The sequence below is a fragment of the Rana temporaria genome, chromosome 6 (genome assembly GCF_905171775.1).
Source record: "Rana temporaria chromosome 6, aRanTem1.1, whole genome shotgun sequence".
Lineage (NCBI taxonomy): Eukaryota > Metazoa > Chordata > Amphibia > Anura > Ranidae > Rana > Rana temporaria.
Window position 1 is genome coordinate 173,576,780 of NC_053494.1, and position 14,142 is coordinate 173,590,921.

Genomic DNA, 14,142 nt, shown 5'->3' on the forward strand with positions numbered 1-14,142 from the left:
AAGGACAGGGCCTCTTCCCGACAACCCTGGCCGTTGGTTGTCGGGGTCTGCGGGTGGGGGGCTTTTTGGAATTTGGGAGCCGGTTCTTCTCCCGCTCGCTCTCCGGTGCCTTCTTTGGGGCTGGCCGCCGCTATCTTCTTTGAAGCTCTTTTACTAGCGGCGGCCAGCCCGGTCTCCTCTGCCGCCTTCTGCCTTCTTCTTCTCTTCCGATGTTGACTCGACGCTCCCACCCTCTATAATGCCGGGTGTGCGGTGCGCGGCAATTTTATATAGGCCCTCCCTCGTGGGTCCCGGAGCTTGGGACTGTGACATCCTAAGAGACCTATATAAATCGCCGCACACCCGGCATTACAGCGGGAGTGAGTGTCGAGTCAACCTCGGAAAGGGAGGAAGCAGAAGACCGGGCTGACCGCTGCTAGTAAAAGAGCTTCAAAGAAGATAGCAGCGGCCAGCCCTGAAGAAGGCACTGGAGAGCGAGCAGGAGAAGAACCGGGGAGCGCCGAGACGACACCGGAGAGCGTAGAAGACAGAAGAAGACCCCCCGGAGAGTGGAGAAGACCCCCGGAGAAGGGAAAAGACCCCCGGAGCTGACTAATTATTTTTAAAACCTGTGTTGTGTGTTTATTTTATTAACACTTTTCCTCCAGGTGAACGGGTAGGGGTACCCCATACTCATTCACCTAGGGTGAGGGGCGGTATCTGGGGGCCCCCTTATTAAAGGGGGCTCCCAGAATCCGATGAGCCCCCCCACCCGCAGACCCCGACAACCAACGGCCAGGGTTGTCGGGAAAAGGCCCTGTCCTTATTAACATGGGGACAGGGTGCTTTTGAGTGGGGGGGCCCCCCCCCATTTTTGAGGGCATGCAGCCTGGTACGGCTCAGGAGGGGGGGTGCTCGCTTGTCCCCACTCCTTTCCTGACCGGCTGGGCGGCGTGCTCGGATACGGGTCTGGTATGGATTGTGGGGGAACCCCCACGCCGTTTTTTTGGCGTAGGGGTTCTCCTTACAATCCATACCAGACCTAAGGGCCTGGTATGCTCCTGGAGGGGAACACATGCCGTTTTTTTATTTCAAATTTGGCGTGGAGTTCCCCTCATGACTCATACCAAATGCTGCGGCTAGAATTGGCGGGAATCCAAGTCGGATCCCTGTGGCTTCTATGTTGGCTTTTCCCCATCGCGGCGAGCCGACTCGGCGCTGGCTCCCGCGACGGGGCTCGTAGGTGGTCAATCTCGCCGAGAAAGGGAGCGAGATTGACACAATATCGCGGTCACCTACTGTATAATGAATGATGCGGGGGGGAAACGGTTACTGGTCACATCCAACCAGAGGAATACTTGCAGAGAATTTTGAGTACAGAAGTAGTGTGTTTTTTTTTCATGACTTGCACATGATTGGATAATGAAAGTCCGTAGAGTTTCTGCTTATTTACTAAGCTCTGAAGCCACTGCACGTGCAAAGTGCACAGTCTATTTGCCTTTAGTAAATCAACCTCATAGTGTTCTTTTATCTTGTATGTTGTTTAAATACATTGACATCAATCATAGGCCTGCGTAGAGGGTTTTCTGGGTGTGCCTGGGCAAACCCTTATCACCAAGATTGCCAACCATGCAGTGTCCATAAAAAGCCAGAGGCTACAGTTGCTCCACGTCTCTGCTGCCTCCTTAGCCAATGGGAAGGTCACTGTACCTGCTCCCATGTGTGCTGGAGCTTTGAAGTGCACACTTATGACGTCAATCTCATGCTTTCTATAATTTTGAATCCTTTTTCATGCATACTGTATTCTTGAGAGATAATGGGTAAATGTTTAAATAGAAATGTATATTTGGTTTATGGGAAATCTTGGTATAATCGCCTTGTTCCAGAAGTTATAACAACTCTGTTATGACCTAGGTGTGGCAGTGTGGTGGACAGTTGGAGATCTTACCCTGTGCAGTTGTGGGCCACGTATTCCGTAGCAAGAGTCCTCATACCTTTCCTAAAGGAACACAGGTGATCATTCGGAACCAGGTCCGTCTGGCTGAAGTCTGGATGGACGATTACAAAGAAATATATTACCGGAGAAATCGTGAGGCAGCATTAATGGTACAGCAGGTATGTGAAATCCTCATTTTGTTTTTAGAATATTTATGGACAAACCAGGCCTGTATGCTACTAAGGAACCATTGAGAGGCAGTGACATTCTGGGGAATTCACAGAGCGTGTTTAGGACACGCTTTAGAATTTTTCGTCATGCCTTTGCATGACAGTAGTCTGTGTTGGCAGCAAATTATTGTGCTTGTTGCAAGCACTGTGTGTGGACACTATATCCTCAGGGCAGCTATGCTCCCTCCTGCCATGGCAGACGGAGCAACAACCAATGATTTTTAAAGCTGAATGGGGATTCGGACACACTAGTTCCTATAGAATTTGCCCACTGCCTGCTTGGAATCGCAAGTCGCTATCGGACATGATGGACTAGTGCCTCCGCTTCTCCATCAGACTCCACCCACGGTCAATGTCACTGGCTGATAGGAGGCTGTCTGCTGTCATGCCGATAGCATTCTTAACCAGTGACCGGTAGAGAGGAAAGGAGGTAGCGTTGGCAAATTGCCTGTACTCTTGTCTCTGCGTGCCCTTGGTCTTAACTGATGCCAGTTTCATTATCTACGAACTGGAGGGAATTTATTTTTTTATTTGGTGCACCAATAGCACACCTACCTGAGCACGTAAAAACCTGTAGCTGAACATCTGTAGCTCAATAAAGTTCTGGGGCTTCTTTTGTAGCTGAAATGAAGCAGATTGCAGCATTTTTTGAAGCAGCTTGAGTCCCATAGAATTGCATAGGTCCTCATATGCGAGTTACTTCACAGACAGCAACAAGTGATGTCAAAGATGACACTGTTTTTGTTTTCTATTGGCTATTACAAAATATTCCTAAAGCTCTAAAAACAAGAAAATGCTGTAACAAAATGCGCAAAAATGTGACACGATACTCCTGTTTGAGTATCTAATTTCTGACTTATTTTTTCTGTATTTTTGCGCATTTACGTTCTTTCGTGCAAACTTATTCTTGTGTTATTTTTCCGTGGATTGTAAAAAATGGCCATTGGTGCACATTTATGCGCAATCACATGCATTCACCTGTATATAGGAGTAATTTACTGACAAAAAAATGCAGATTTTGCTATTTATTTTTTATCACTTAAGAATACACAGCACGTGTTTACGTGCTTGTGTGCATAGGCACAGTACAATGAATGGGCTGTATTTTAGCTCAGTAAAAAAATAAGCTGTACTGAGCTTTTTTAAGCTGTGGTGTGCAAGAGGCCTAAGGGTTAGTAGTAGTTATTTTTTAAGCTGCAAGGTTCCTTTCCTTTAGCTAACATCATCATATGCAGATCTGGTATGATTGAGCAGAAGGAGTTACAATGAATCAACAATAACATTGCTTCATTGTAAGACTTGGCACTGCCAGCATTGTTCTGCATGTCAGATTATGTAGATGCAGAAAGATCATATTTTGTAATAAAAGGTCTCAATTTGAACCACATAATGTTCACTTTTCTTGTACAGTTTTGGCCAAAAGTTTTGAGAATGACACAAATATTAGTTTTCACAAAGTTTGCTGCTAAACTGCTTTTAGATCTTTGTTTCAGTTGTTTCTGTGATGTAGTGAAATATAATTACACGCACTTCATACGTTTTCAAAGGCTTTTTTCGACAATTGCATGACATTTATGCAAAGAGTCAGTATTTGCAGTGTTGGCCCTTCTTTTTCAGGACCTCTGCAATTTGACTGGGCATGCTCTCAATCAACTTCTGGGCCAATTCCTGACTGATAGCAACCCATTCTTTCATAATCACTTCTTGGAGTTTGTCAGCATTAGTGGGTTTTTGTTTGTCCACCTGTCTCTTGAGGATTGACCACAAGTTCTCAATGGGATTAAGATCTGGGGAGTTTCCAGGCCATGGACCCAAAATGTCAACGTTTTTGGTCCCAGAGCCACTTGGTTATCACTTTTGCCTTATGGCACAGTGCTCCATCGTGCTGGAAAATGCATTGTTCTTCACCAAACTGTTGTTGGATTGTTTGAAGAAGTTGCTGTTGGAGGGTGTTTTGGTACCATTCTTTATTCATGGCTGTGTTTTTGGGCAAAATTGTGAGTGAGCCCACTCCCTTGGATGAGAAGCAACCCCACACATGAATGGTCTCAGGATGCTTTACTGTTGGGCATGACACAGGACTGATGGTAGCGCTCACCTTTTCTTCTCTGGATAAGCCTTTTTCTGATGCCCCAAACAATCGGAAAGAGGATTCATCGGAGAATATGACTTTGCCCCAGTCCTCAGCAGTCCGTTCACCATATATTCTGCAGAAGATCAATCTGTCCCTGATGGGTTTTTTTTTGGAGAGAAGTGGCTTCTTTGCTGCCCTTCTTGACACCAGGCCATCTTCCAAAAGTCTTTGCCTCACTGTGCGTGCAGATGCGCTCACACCTGCCTGCTGCCAATTCTGAGCAAGCTCTGCACTGGTGGCACTCCGATCCCGCAGCTGAATCCTCTTTAGGAGACGGTCCTGGCGCTTGCTGGACTTTCTTGGGCACCCTGAAGCCTTCTTCACAAATGCAGTGGAATTTTTTTTTTTTTTTTACGGGATTACGTTAATTTTCATGGCAAAGAGGAACTTTGCAATTAATTGCAATTCGTCTGATCACTCTTCATAACATTCTGGAGTATATGCAATTTCCTATCTCAAAAACTGAGGCAGCAAACTTTGTGAAAATTAGTATTTGTGGCATTCTCAAAACTTTTGGCCATGGCTGTACATTGGTGCTCTTCACCCTGATACTTCAAAAGGGGTAGTTCTGATTCTACTGGTGGAACTTTACAGTAGACTTTAAAAGATGGAACTTTGACCCAAGTCAGGAATTTAGGAAGCCTGCAACATGTGCTTGGAGCACCAACACCCTGATTGTGTAATTACCCAAGAATCTACCATCTGAAACAATCGGGGGCAATGTAATGTATATTTTTTTCAATGCTATCAACTTTGTTTCATTGACTGTGCTAATTTTCAGTTGACGGCTGTCTGAGATTTACAATAGTCCTTTGGTTAGGTATTAATATTAGTAAAGCGTTCTGGAGCATATCTGCTGACCCAAGAGTTACAACAATGCTACTTTTAATTTCTATTTACCTTTTTATAAAATGTCACTGTGCTTTTCTGTTTTGGCAGAAATCATTTGGTAGTATTTCCAAGAGAGTCGAATTACGGCAAAATCTTCAGTGCAAAAATTTCACCTGGTATCTGAAAAATGTCTATCCGGAAATGTATGTCCCAGACCTGAACCCACTTATCTTTGGTGATGTAAGTAATAACATACAGAAATTCCATTCATTCATTTTGCAGCCCCCCCTGAAAGAGTTTATTCTTTACACTATAAAAGTTATAGTACTATTACTATTAGGGTGTTTTTTATTTTTTGGGGCCTGATGGTACCACTACCATATACCATATTTAAAGCAACCATTCATGTGTCTCTCCATTTCTATCCCGGTGTCATATTTTCTATAATTTTTGTCCCAGTGAGAATAGTCAATGGGACAAATGGAGAAAAAAGGTAGGAAGGACTCTACGCAGTGGGACAGCAATAACCAGGAATGATATCCAAGAGCGCTTCTATTATATGTTTGCGGCGAATCCCTGGTATTTAAGTTTGTGGATCTTGAACTATTGGCGAAAATGTTGCAGGTTTGCCAGCAGAAATAAGTAATGACCTATAATGAAGTGCTCAGCCTTTAACCCTAGTCCCAAGAAATAATTTGAAGGAATATATAACCCAGTCTCATTATTGTTAAAGAGGGGGGGGGGGTTACAGCAGCTATATTGACAGTGTGTGGGCTTTAGGGGAGCTGACCGTTCTGTCAATATCTTATCTTTTGCGTTGGTGTTCACCCCCATGGCAGTACCTTGACTGCCTCTGATGGTGTTTTTTTTTAAACAATAATAACTTGCTTCTTAGTCCTACAGATGGCCATGATTTAACAGCAGGATTTGCCCTCATAGACTTCAGTGGGGTTCAGTGCAAAGTTTGCAAACTTCAGTTAAGATTTTAAAAACCAAACCATTGCAGATTTGCACATCCCGAATACAAACCAATTGAGGGTTTTAACTCTCTGTCTCTCTCTGTCTTTCTGTGTCTGTCTCTTTGTGTCTCTCTCTCTCTCTCTCTCTCTCTCTCTCTCTCTCTCTCTCTCTCTCTCTGTGTTTCTCTGTGTGTGTGTGTGTCTCTCTCTCCATGCACACAGCTTTTATTCGAGATTTGCCCCCTTCCTCATTAGCTCAAATTAATAATTTAAAAACTTTAATTACCTTATTTGCCGGTGTATAAGACGACCCCCTAATTTTACATTTTTTAAAGATTTTTTTGCCTGTACTCACCGTATAAGACGACCCACCTTCCGACGCTTCATATTTCTTCCTTCTGGAGCCATATTCTTCTTCATTCTTGCTGGAGCCATATTCTGCTTTCTTCTTGCTGGAGTTGGAGCCAATCACGGCGAGCGATGTATTCTATTAATGAATACAAAGCCTGCTTGGATTGGCAGAGGCTGTAACATCATCAGCCTACGCCTCTTACTCTCAAAGCCAATCCGAGCTCGGATTGGAGTAACAACCTCTGCCAATCCGAGCAGGCTACATACAGTATGTATGTAGCCTGCTCGGATTGGCAAAGGTTGTTGCTCCAATCCGAGCAGGCTCTGTATTCATTTGAAAACATCGCTCACCGGGATTGGCTAAGTGGTATATAATGTATGTAGCCAAAGCTACATACAGTATTGCTGCACATCCATCAGGCATCCAAGCAGCTGACCCGGAGTATAAGACGACCCCTGCTTTTTGGCCATTTTTTTAAGTGTAAAGCATGGATAAATAAACCCCAATGTGTATGCTTTCAGTGATAACCGACCTCACAAAATGCTGAGTCGTTGACTTTTGTGCAGTTTGCCCGACTTCAATACTGAAGCTGGGTATACTCTTACTGAAATCTGCCAATTTTGGCAGGAACTGCCCACATTTCGACCCATGTGTACCCCTTTTTGTTCAACAAAATTAGATTGTTGGACCAGCTTCTGACGAATGGTTTTGCTGGAAAACCAGCATTCGATCAGCTACTGCAGTGCTGATCAGTGTATTTTGGTGGGAAGGGGAGGGGTTGGTCCCCACAGTCAGAATACAATAGTGCAGCAGGAGGGAGATCCCTGCAACCACATCAATTATGGTTGGGTTTTTTGTTTTGTTTTTCCCATTCAACTCACTGGATGAATGGGGGGAAAAAATAACTCCCTGTGTATACCCATCTTTAGTCATAGATCTAGAATAAGTTTCTAGCAAGAAAATCACAACTTCAGACTGTATACTTTTCCAGGCTTATTGGCTGTGACATTTTAAAGTCAGGGTGTTGACAGCAAGATGGCTAGCATTTTTATTTTAAACAGGTCAACATTGGAAGCCTATGTAATAATCTCATAATGTGTTTTTTATTTTTTTTCAATGGCAACATTAAAGGCTATGTCCTCCTAAAGTAGTTCTTTCGGTTACAGGTAGATATTACTGGACTGAATCCAATGGCTTTTCCTCTAAAGAGCTCCAGTGGCATGATCTTCACTTGGAGTGTCCAGATCCCTAATTTGTTCCTTAAGGAGCCTGGAAAGCATTGCACCCGTGATCAGTGGATCAGGGGATGAAAAGCCAGACTCCTGCAGACAAGCGCCTCAGCTTTCAGCCTGTACCTCCATAAGGGCTGACTGTTTACAAGCTGCAGGGCTTGTGAATTAACTATGAGGCCGCTCATCAGTGACCTCACAGTCCATTCGGAACTACAAGCTGTCAGCTGCAATGGATGATGGTAGTTGTAGTAAATGCACTCACAGGAAACTGAATGAATGACTCAGCCATGTGGGTGGAGTCCTGCGTGGCTGCATTATTTTCACATAGTGACAGTAGGCGTGGCAAGAAGATTCCCTGCTTACTGCCATGGGGAGATGAGGAGAGGCTGCAGATGCTGGAACAGAAGTTCCAAAAGGTGAACTTCCCATTTTAAGGTAGGCAGTTGGAGGGCGGTAAAACCACAGCTTGAGCATCTGGTTTTTGTTGTTGTTGTTTTTTTACCCCCCCCCCCCCGCTGCCTGTGTGAAACAGACTTTACATCGTAGGCTAGAAGTGTGCTACAATGTGCAGGAACCAGCCAGAAATGTGTTCTGTAAAGTTTACTGTATGTAGAGAGATGAAAGCTGCTGGTGGTTGATTGACATTGGCTATTGAAATGTACTGCTCTTTTTATTTTATTAATTGTATTTCTATATGTCCTAGTAAGAGAAATGTTTTATTGGTTGGAACATTGCCATTGTCCTTCCGATGACAGTTGCTTGCAGACAGTGCCTTTTGTACATTCAGACTTGAAGCTGATTGCGAGGCAAACAACTAAATCTGCAGTACAAATAATATATGCTGTTTTTTACCTTTCTTTTTTCTTTCTTTCTTTCTTTCTTTCTTTCTTTCTTTCTTTCTTTCTTTCTTTCTTTCTTTCTTTCTTTCTTTCTTTCTTTCTTTCTTTCTTTCCTCCCAGTTCCTTGTCAGAAATTTTGCATGCAGGACACTTGATTGAACCCAAGTACTTCCCTTTTCTAGTCCAGTCTAAATGTTTTTGTAGAGGTGATTACATGATACAGTTGTTGCAGATAGCTGCATTAAAATAATTGTGTGTGTGTGTGTGTTTTTTTAAATAAAGGCAGGAGTTTTTTTAAAATATCTATCTGGAGCATAATAAGCTAGAACATCTAGGAACAGCTCAAATAGCCAGAAGGTGAGAAAGCAGTCTAACAAAAGTTTATTTTTTTTGCCTCTTCAGATTTTAAATGTTGGAAGTCAGAGGTGTTTGGATGTTGGAGGAGATAATGGTAATGGAGACAAACCTCCAATCTTCTACAGCTGTCATGGACTTGGGGGAAACCAGGTAAGAGATATACATTCAATATTATTATTATTATTCATATATATATATATATATATATATATATATATATATATATATATATATATATATATATATATATATATATATATATATATATATATATATATATATATATATATATATATATATATATATATATATATATATATATATATATATATATATATATATATTATAATTTTTTTTTTTCATATAGTTGGATAATGGTGTATCTTGTTGTGTGTTCTTACTTGCAGTATTTTGAATATACGTCAGGCCATGAAATTCGACATAATATCCAGAAAGAGCTGTGTTTACGAGCTACTAAAGGAATTGTGATGCTCAAAAAGTGTGGCTATAAAGGAAAAGGCACGGTAGTGCTACTGGAGGAGAAGTGGGAGCTTCGACAGGTGTGTTTTGATCATTTATATATATGCAGTATGTCGAGTATTTGTTTACAAAGACTTCAAAGACCAGGGTGAAATTAAAGTCCCACCTGAGCAAAATGGGGTCACTTCTTTTATGAAGTATTGAGTTCTTGAAACTGGGAATCTATTTAATAAAGTTATAGGAGCAATCCTTGACAGTCTTCTGAGTTTGTAGAGTAAAGAAATGGGAACCCCACCCTTGTTTCTGCATAGATATATCGTTTATTTATGTAAAGCCAAGGCAAGATTAAATATATACATTTGGAAACCACATTTCTAAATCTGGAAGAATGTCAGTGGTACGATTTTTGTACATGGTTCTCCTGACAAGTCACAGGCCTATTCACAAATTATAGTAGTGGTAATAGAGAAGAAAGTAAAGCCTAACCTCAAGTTAGGATTTAATTGCAAAATCCCCAACTCTAGTTTGAAGTTTTACATTTTTTGACAGAGAGGGAAAGGGTTAAACCTCTTAACATTTTATTGCTGCCTTCTCCCATTTGGGGGACTTCTACCTACGACATGTCTATATGATGGGTGTCAGACAGAACAGGAAGTTGTCAGAGACATCTCCTCCAGTCTTTGTCCCTATTGGGTAGATCTCAACTGGGGCAGACTGCATCAGAGGTTTTGAAGCTTTACTACTACAATTATCTGTCAGGTTTTTATTGCTCAATAGTTGTTCAGATGGTGAGGAGCACTGGATTACTTAATGTTTATTTGAGTCAACTGGCATTTCTCTGTTTGTCTTAGTACTTTTGGTACATCGCTGTTTTCCAAGGGTGATATCTTGGTCAGCGCTGCAGCAATAATCGAGAGAGATATTATTATTTTTTTTTGTATTGCTGGTAATTCCCTTCCATGTAAAAGTAATTCTAGTGGCTAAGAAGCAGCTGGATTGCTTTTACAGGCCATGGAAAGAGGTCCCACCCCGCTTCCAACCCCCCTTTTACCGAGCTCTCCCATTCTATTTGGGTAGTCTGGTAAGGATGACACTGGCGGCATCGTGTTCCTAGGACACAGAGGAACAGATGTTCTTTTCAATGTGCGACGTCAGGAACCGGAAGCAACAAGGATTTTGTCGCTTGCGGTTTTGGTCTCGTGCAAACTGATCTTGGTTTGATCAGATGCTTTGGAGGGCAGAGGAGAGATCTGGGGTTTAATGACCCCAGATCTCTCCATAAAGAGGACGGCCCATGCTATTACAAGGGATACTGTTCGTCCCTTCTGAAAGCAATAACATTCCTTTAAACAGTTCTTGGTATTGAAGGGAATGTGTTTTTTTAATTCTTTTGTCTTACCGTTTCTCCTTGCCACCAATTATAAATATTGTTTGCCAATTAAATTTTAAGTTGTTTAACACCGTATATTATTTATTTAAGAAATATTCCATTGCCTTAGGGGACCCCAAAGAATGTTTCCCTGTTAGAGAATATCGGTCCATCTTTTATAAGGGTTTTTTGTTAGCTAACTCTGGATCACCTGTAGGCGTAGAATTTTGAGGACGCAGGATTTTAAATTATTTATTTTTGTCTTTTGGTTATACAAATAGATTATTTAGAGCAGTAGTGCATCCCAATCAGATAGCTCTGTGTGAAGTTTTAATTGGAAATGGCACGACTAGGCAGACAGTTTCTGCTGTGCCAACTTTTTGAGTGACATATTGGGGTTGTTTTAGTAAAACTGGAGTACAAAATTTGGTGCAGCTCTGCATGATGGCCAATCCGCTTCTAATTTTAGCTTGTTCAATTACAGATCTGTAACGTGTTGAGAAAGGTGAACTTATTACACCCATATTTAGGGTGTAACGTGTTTAGCATCAGACTCCTCTCCCCTCGACCCCCCCCCCCCCCCTCCCTGTGGCAGAGAGAAAGGGATCTTCTCCCCATACCTGCTGTCACAATTCAACGTGAGCATGGCCCCATAGGGCTCCACCCACATGGCCACATCATTGATTCCCAGATCCCTGTTAATCATTGAACTACAAGTACCAACAGACTTTGCATCTGTCGGCTTGTAGTTCTCAATGAACTACCAGGGCACTGTTGAGCGCTCTAGGTAGTTAATTGAGCTTCCTGTCATTTGTAACCGCCTGCCTGTATTGAAGGAATGGGCACACGGCTACACACAGTCTGCAGGACTGTGGCATTTAACCCACAATCTGTTGATCGTGGGTGCAAGGCTTTACAGGTTCATAACAAAAAAATATTAGTCCTGCACTTCCGGGGGCTCGCTCCCGCTAGGATTTTACACAAATGGACACATAGACTCTATGTCCGCTGTTGATCGTTTGGTACACTGATGAAATGGCAGTCAGCCTATGTAAACAAGGTAGTTTGTCGTTCTGTTAGCATAGAAGGCATGGATCCTGTGTTTCTGTAAAGCAGAAACACAGATCTATACCTTCCACTAGTAAAAACACCTCCCCCTCTCCACTGAAACATTAGCTAGGCACACGGTTAACCCTTTGATTGCCCCTGATGTTAACCCCTTCCCAGCCAGTGTCATTAGTACCGTAACAGTGCATAATTTTAGCACTGATCACTGTAATGTTGCTGGTCACCAAAAAGTGTCAGGTGTCTGATCTGTCCACCACAATATCGTAGTACTGCTAGAAGTCGTTGATCGCCTCCATGACTAGTAAAGAAGAAAAAAAAATCCCATAGTTTGGTTTGCGCAAAATATATAGCGTCTACAATCAATATACGCTTAATGGGATTTTTTCCCCAAAAAATATGTAGCAGAATACATATTGGCCTAAATTGATGAAGCAATTTGATTTTTTTTTTTTATTATTATTATTTTATGATTTATAATTATTTATTTTCAAAAGCCCTCTGGCTTCCACACTGGAGTGAATGTGACAGCTGTTTAAGGGTGGATTGAATGCGCTATTTTTAATGCTATAGCGCCTGCAATACGCTACAGTTTGAAAGGGGTCTTAAAGTAACATAGTGCTGCAAAAAATTGCCTGGTCGGGAAGAGGGGGGTAAATGTTCCGGAGGTGAAGTGGTTAAATATATATTTATACACACATGTTTGAATTCCTTTAAATGTGAAACAACATTAATTGCTTTTTTTTTTTTTTTTTTTTAACCGATCTTGGATGGAATTTTTGGATCTGTATATAAATGATTTTGCAAACAATTTCTGTTTTTTTTTCTTTCTAGGAGCAACAGTTCTTCAATGCTGCGTACAACATGTGCCTTACAGGAAACGGGTTGAACCCAAGCCTTGCACCCTGTAACCCCGCAGACACTTTCCAAAAATGGGTGTTCCGTCATAATGAATAAATGAGACGAAGACGTCTGTTTTAACTTAACACTGTGATGAGAGTACACTGTAACATTTTATGCAAATGCAGCTGACGTTGATTATGGTGTAGACTTTAAAAACAAATGGAACACTTTGCTGTGAGGAAAGAACACTCTGGACCTTGTGTCAGCTACATATGCCAAAGAATGTTTTTATTCTGTTTATTTTCCTGTGTGTTTACATGTTAATTATTAGGTCAGGGATTGCCAGGGGGCGTTTTGATGGTTTACAATGAGTACCGATTTTTCGATGATGTACTCTGAGGGCTAATCACAATTATGTGTTTTGTTTTCAGCACTTGTGTTACGGAAAAGTACTTGTCTTTACTACAGTGTGACTATTTTTAAATAATTTTTAAAGTAAACGTCTCCTTAAATAATCTGTGGACAGGCAGGGTATTTATAACAAAAGTGGCCCTAGGGGTCTCTTCTGCCATAAACTCTCCTCGTGACTGTCAGCTGGTAATTTAATTCTGAGCCGCACATGCGCAGTTTAGATCACATTTACGGTCTGCTCCATGTGCTGCGGTGATGTGACTGCCGTGCACATGTGCAGGAGTGACCTTACCTTGGAGCGGCCAGAGATACCAAACCCGCAAGGAAGACCAGGCGACAGTGGAACCCACCAGGGTCTAGGGAGGGCTCCTTTTGTGGGCACGTCTGACATAATGTACTAGAATGCAAGTGCATTATGACTTAAAGCTGCAGGGGGGGGGCATTTTTTTTAATTTTTTAAGACTTTACTACCACTTTATGGGGGCCAGTTCACATCACATGCAATCCAGCGGGTTCTTTTTCTGCATCAAAAAAGCATGGACAGTAGGTTGCATGAATTTCAATGGCAAAGTTCGCACCATTTCAGTACTGTCACTAAAAGTAGAACATGTTGAATTTTTCTGCAAGGAACTGCACTGGGTGTGGACAAGCACATCAGAAATGCACCGGAATGCATTACAGCAAAAAAAAAAGGGGGGGGGGGGGAATGCACTGAAACGCATCAGAAAACATGCATGAACTGTGTTTCTGTGGTGTGAACTGGCCTTGGGTTTCTGTTGTTGACCTCCTTTTTAAAATGCTAGTTCCTTGCCTGAATGATGGATTTCTGCTGCCCATACTGGCCTGGAACATGTATGCAGATCAGGACCAGTGCTGGGACGAGGTCATGTAGAGCCCAGGGCAAACATGCCAAACTGCACCCCCCCCCCCATCCCATATTATGTGTTTGCAAAAATGCCCCCCCCCCCAAAAAAAAATTGAGCTTTAATCTGCATGCTTACCCCCCCCTAAGTATAAATTCCCTCTCCTCCTCCCAGTACAAATCCACCCCCCTTCGAAAAAAAAACCCTCCTAGCACAAACCATATCACCTTTTTCTAGCACAAATCCTCCAAATTTCCCCTCC

The 14,142-nt window shown here is 42.2% G+C and overlaps 1 protein-coding gene across 1 annotated transcript in view; it reads left to right on the plus strand.

Annotated features, from left to right (window-relative positions):
• GALNT3 (polypeptide N-acetylgalactosaminyltransferase 3) overlaps positions 1 to 13,709 on the plus strand; it is an 81,588-nt gene extending 67,879 nt beyond the window's left edge. The window contains exons 7-11 of the mRNA XM_040357829.1: positions 1,894 to 2,094; positions 5,219 to 5,350; positions 8,895 to 8,999; positions 9,257 to 9,409; positions 12,598 to 13,709. Of these exons, the coding sequence (XP_040213763.1) occupies positions 1,894 to 2,094; positions 5,219 to 5,350; positions 8,895 to 8,999; positions 9,257 to 9,409; positions 12,598 to 12,720 (714 nt within the window). The 3' untranslated portion in view covers positions 12,721 to 13,709. The remainder of the gene's footprint in view (positions 1 to 1,893; positions 2,095 to 5,218; positions 5,351 to 8,894; positions 9,000 to 9,256; positions 9,410 to 12,597) is intronic.
• The last annotated feature ends 433 nt before the right edge of the window (positions 13,710 to 14,142 follow it).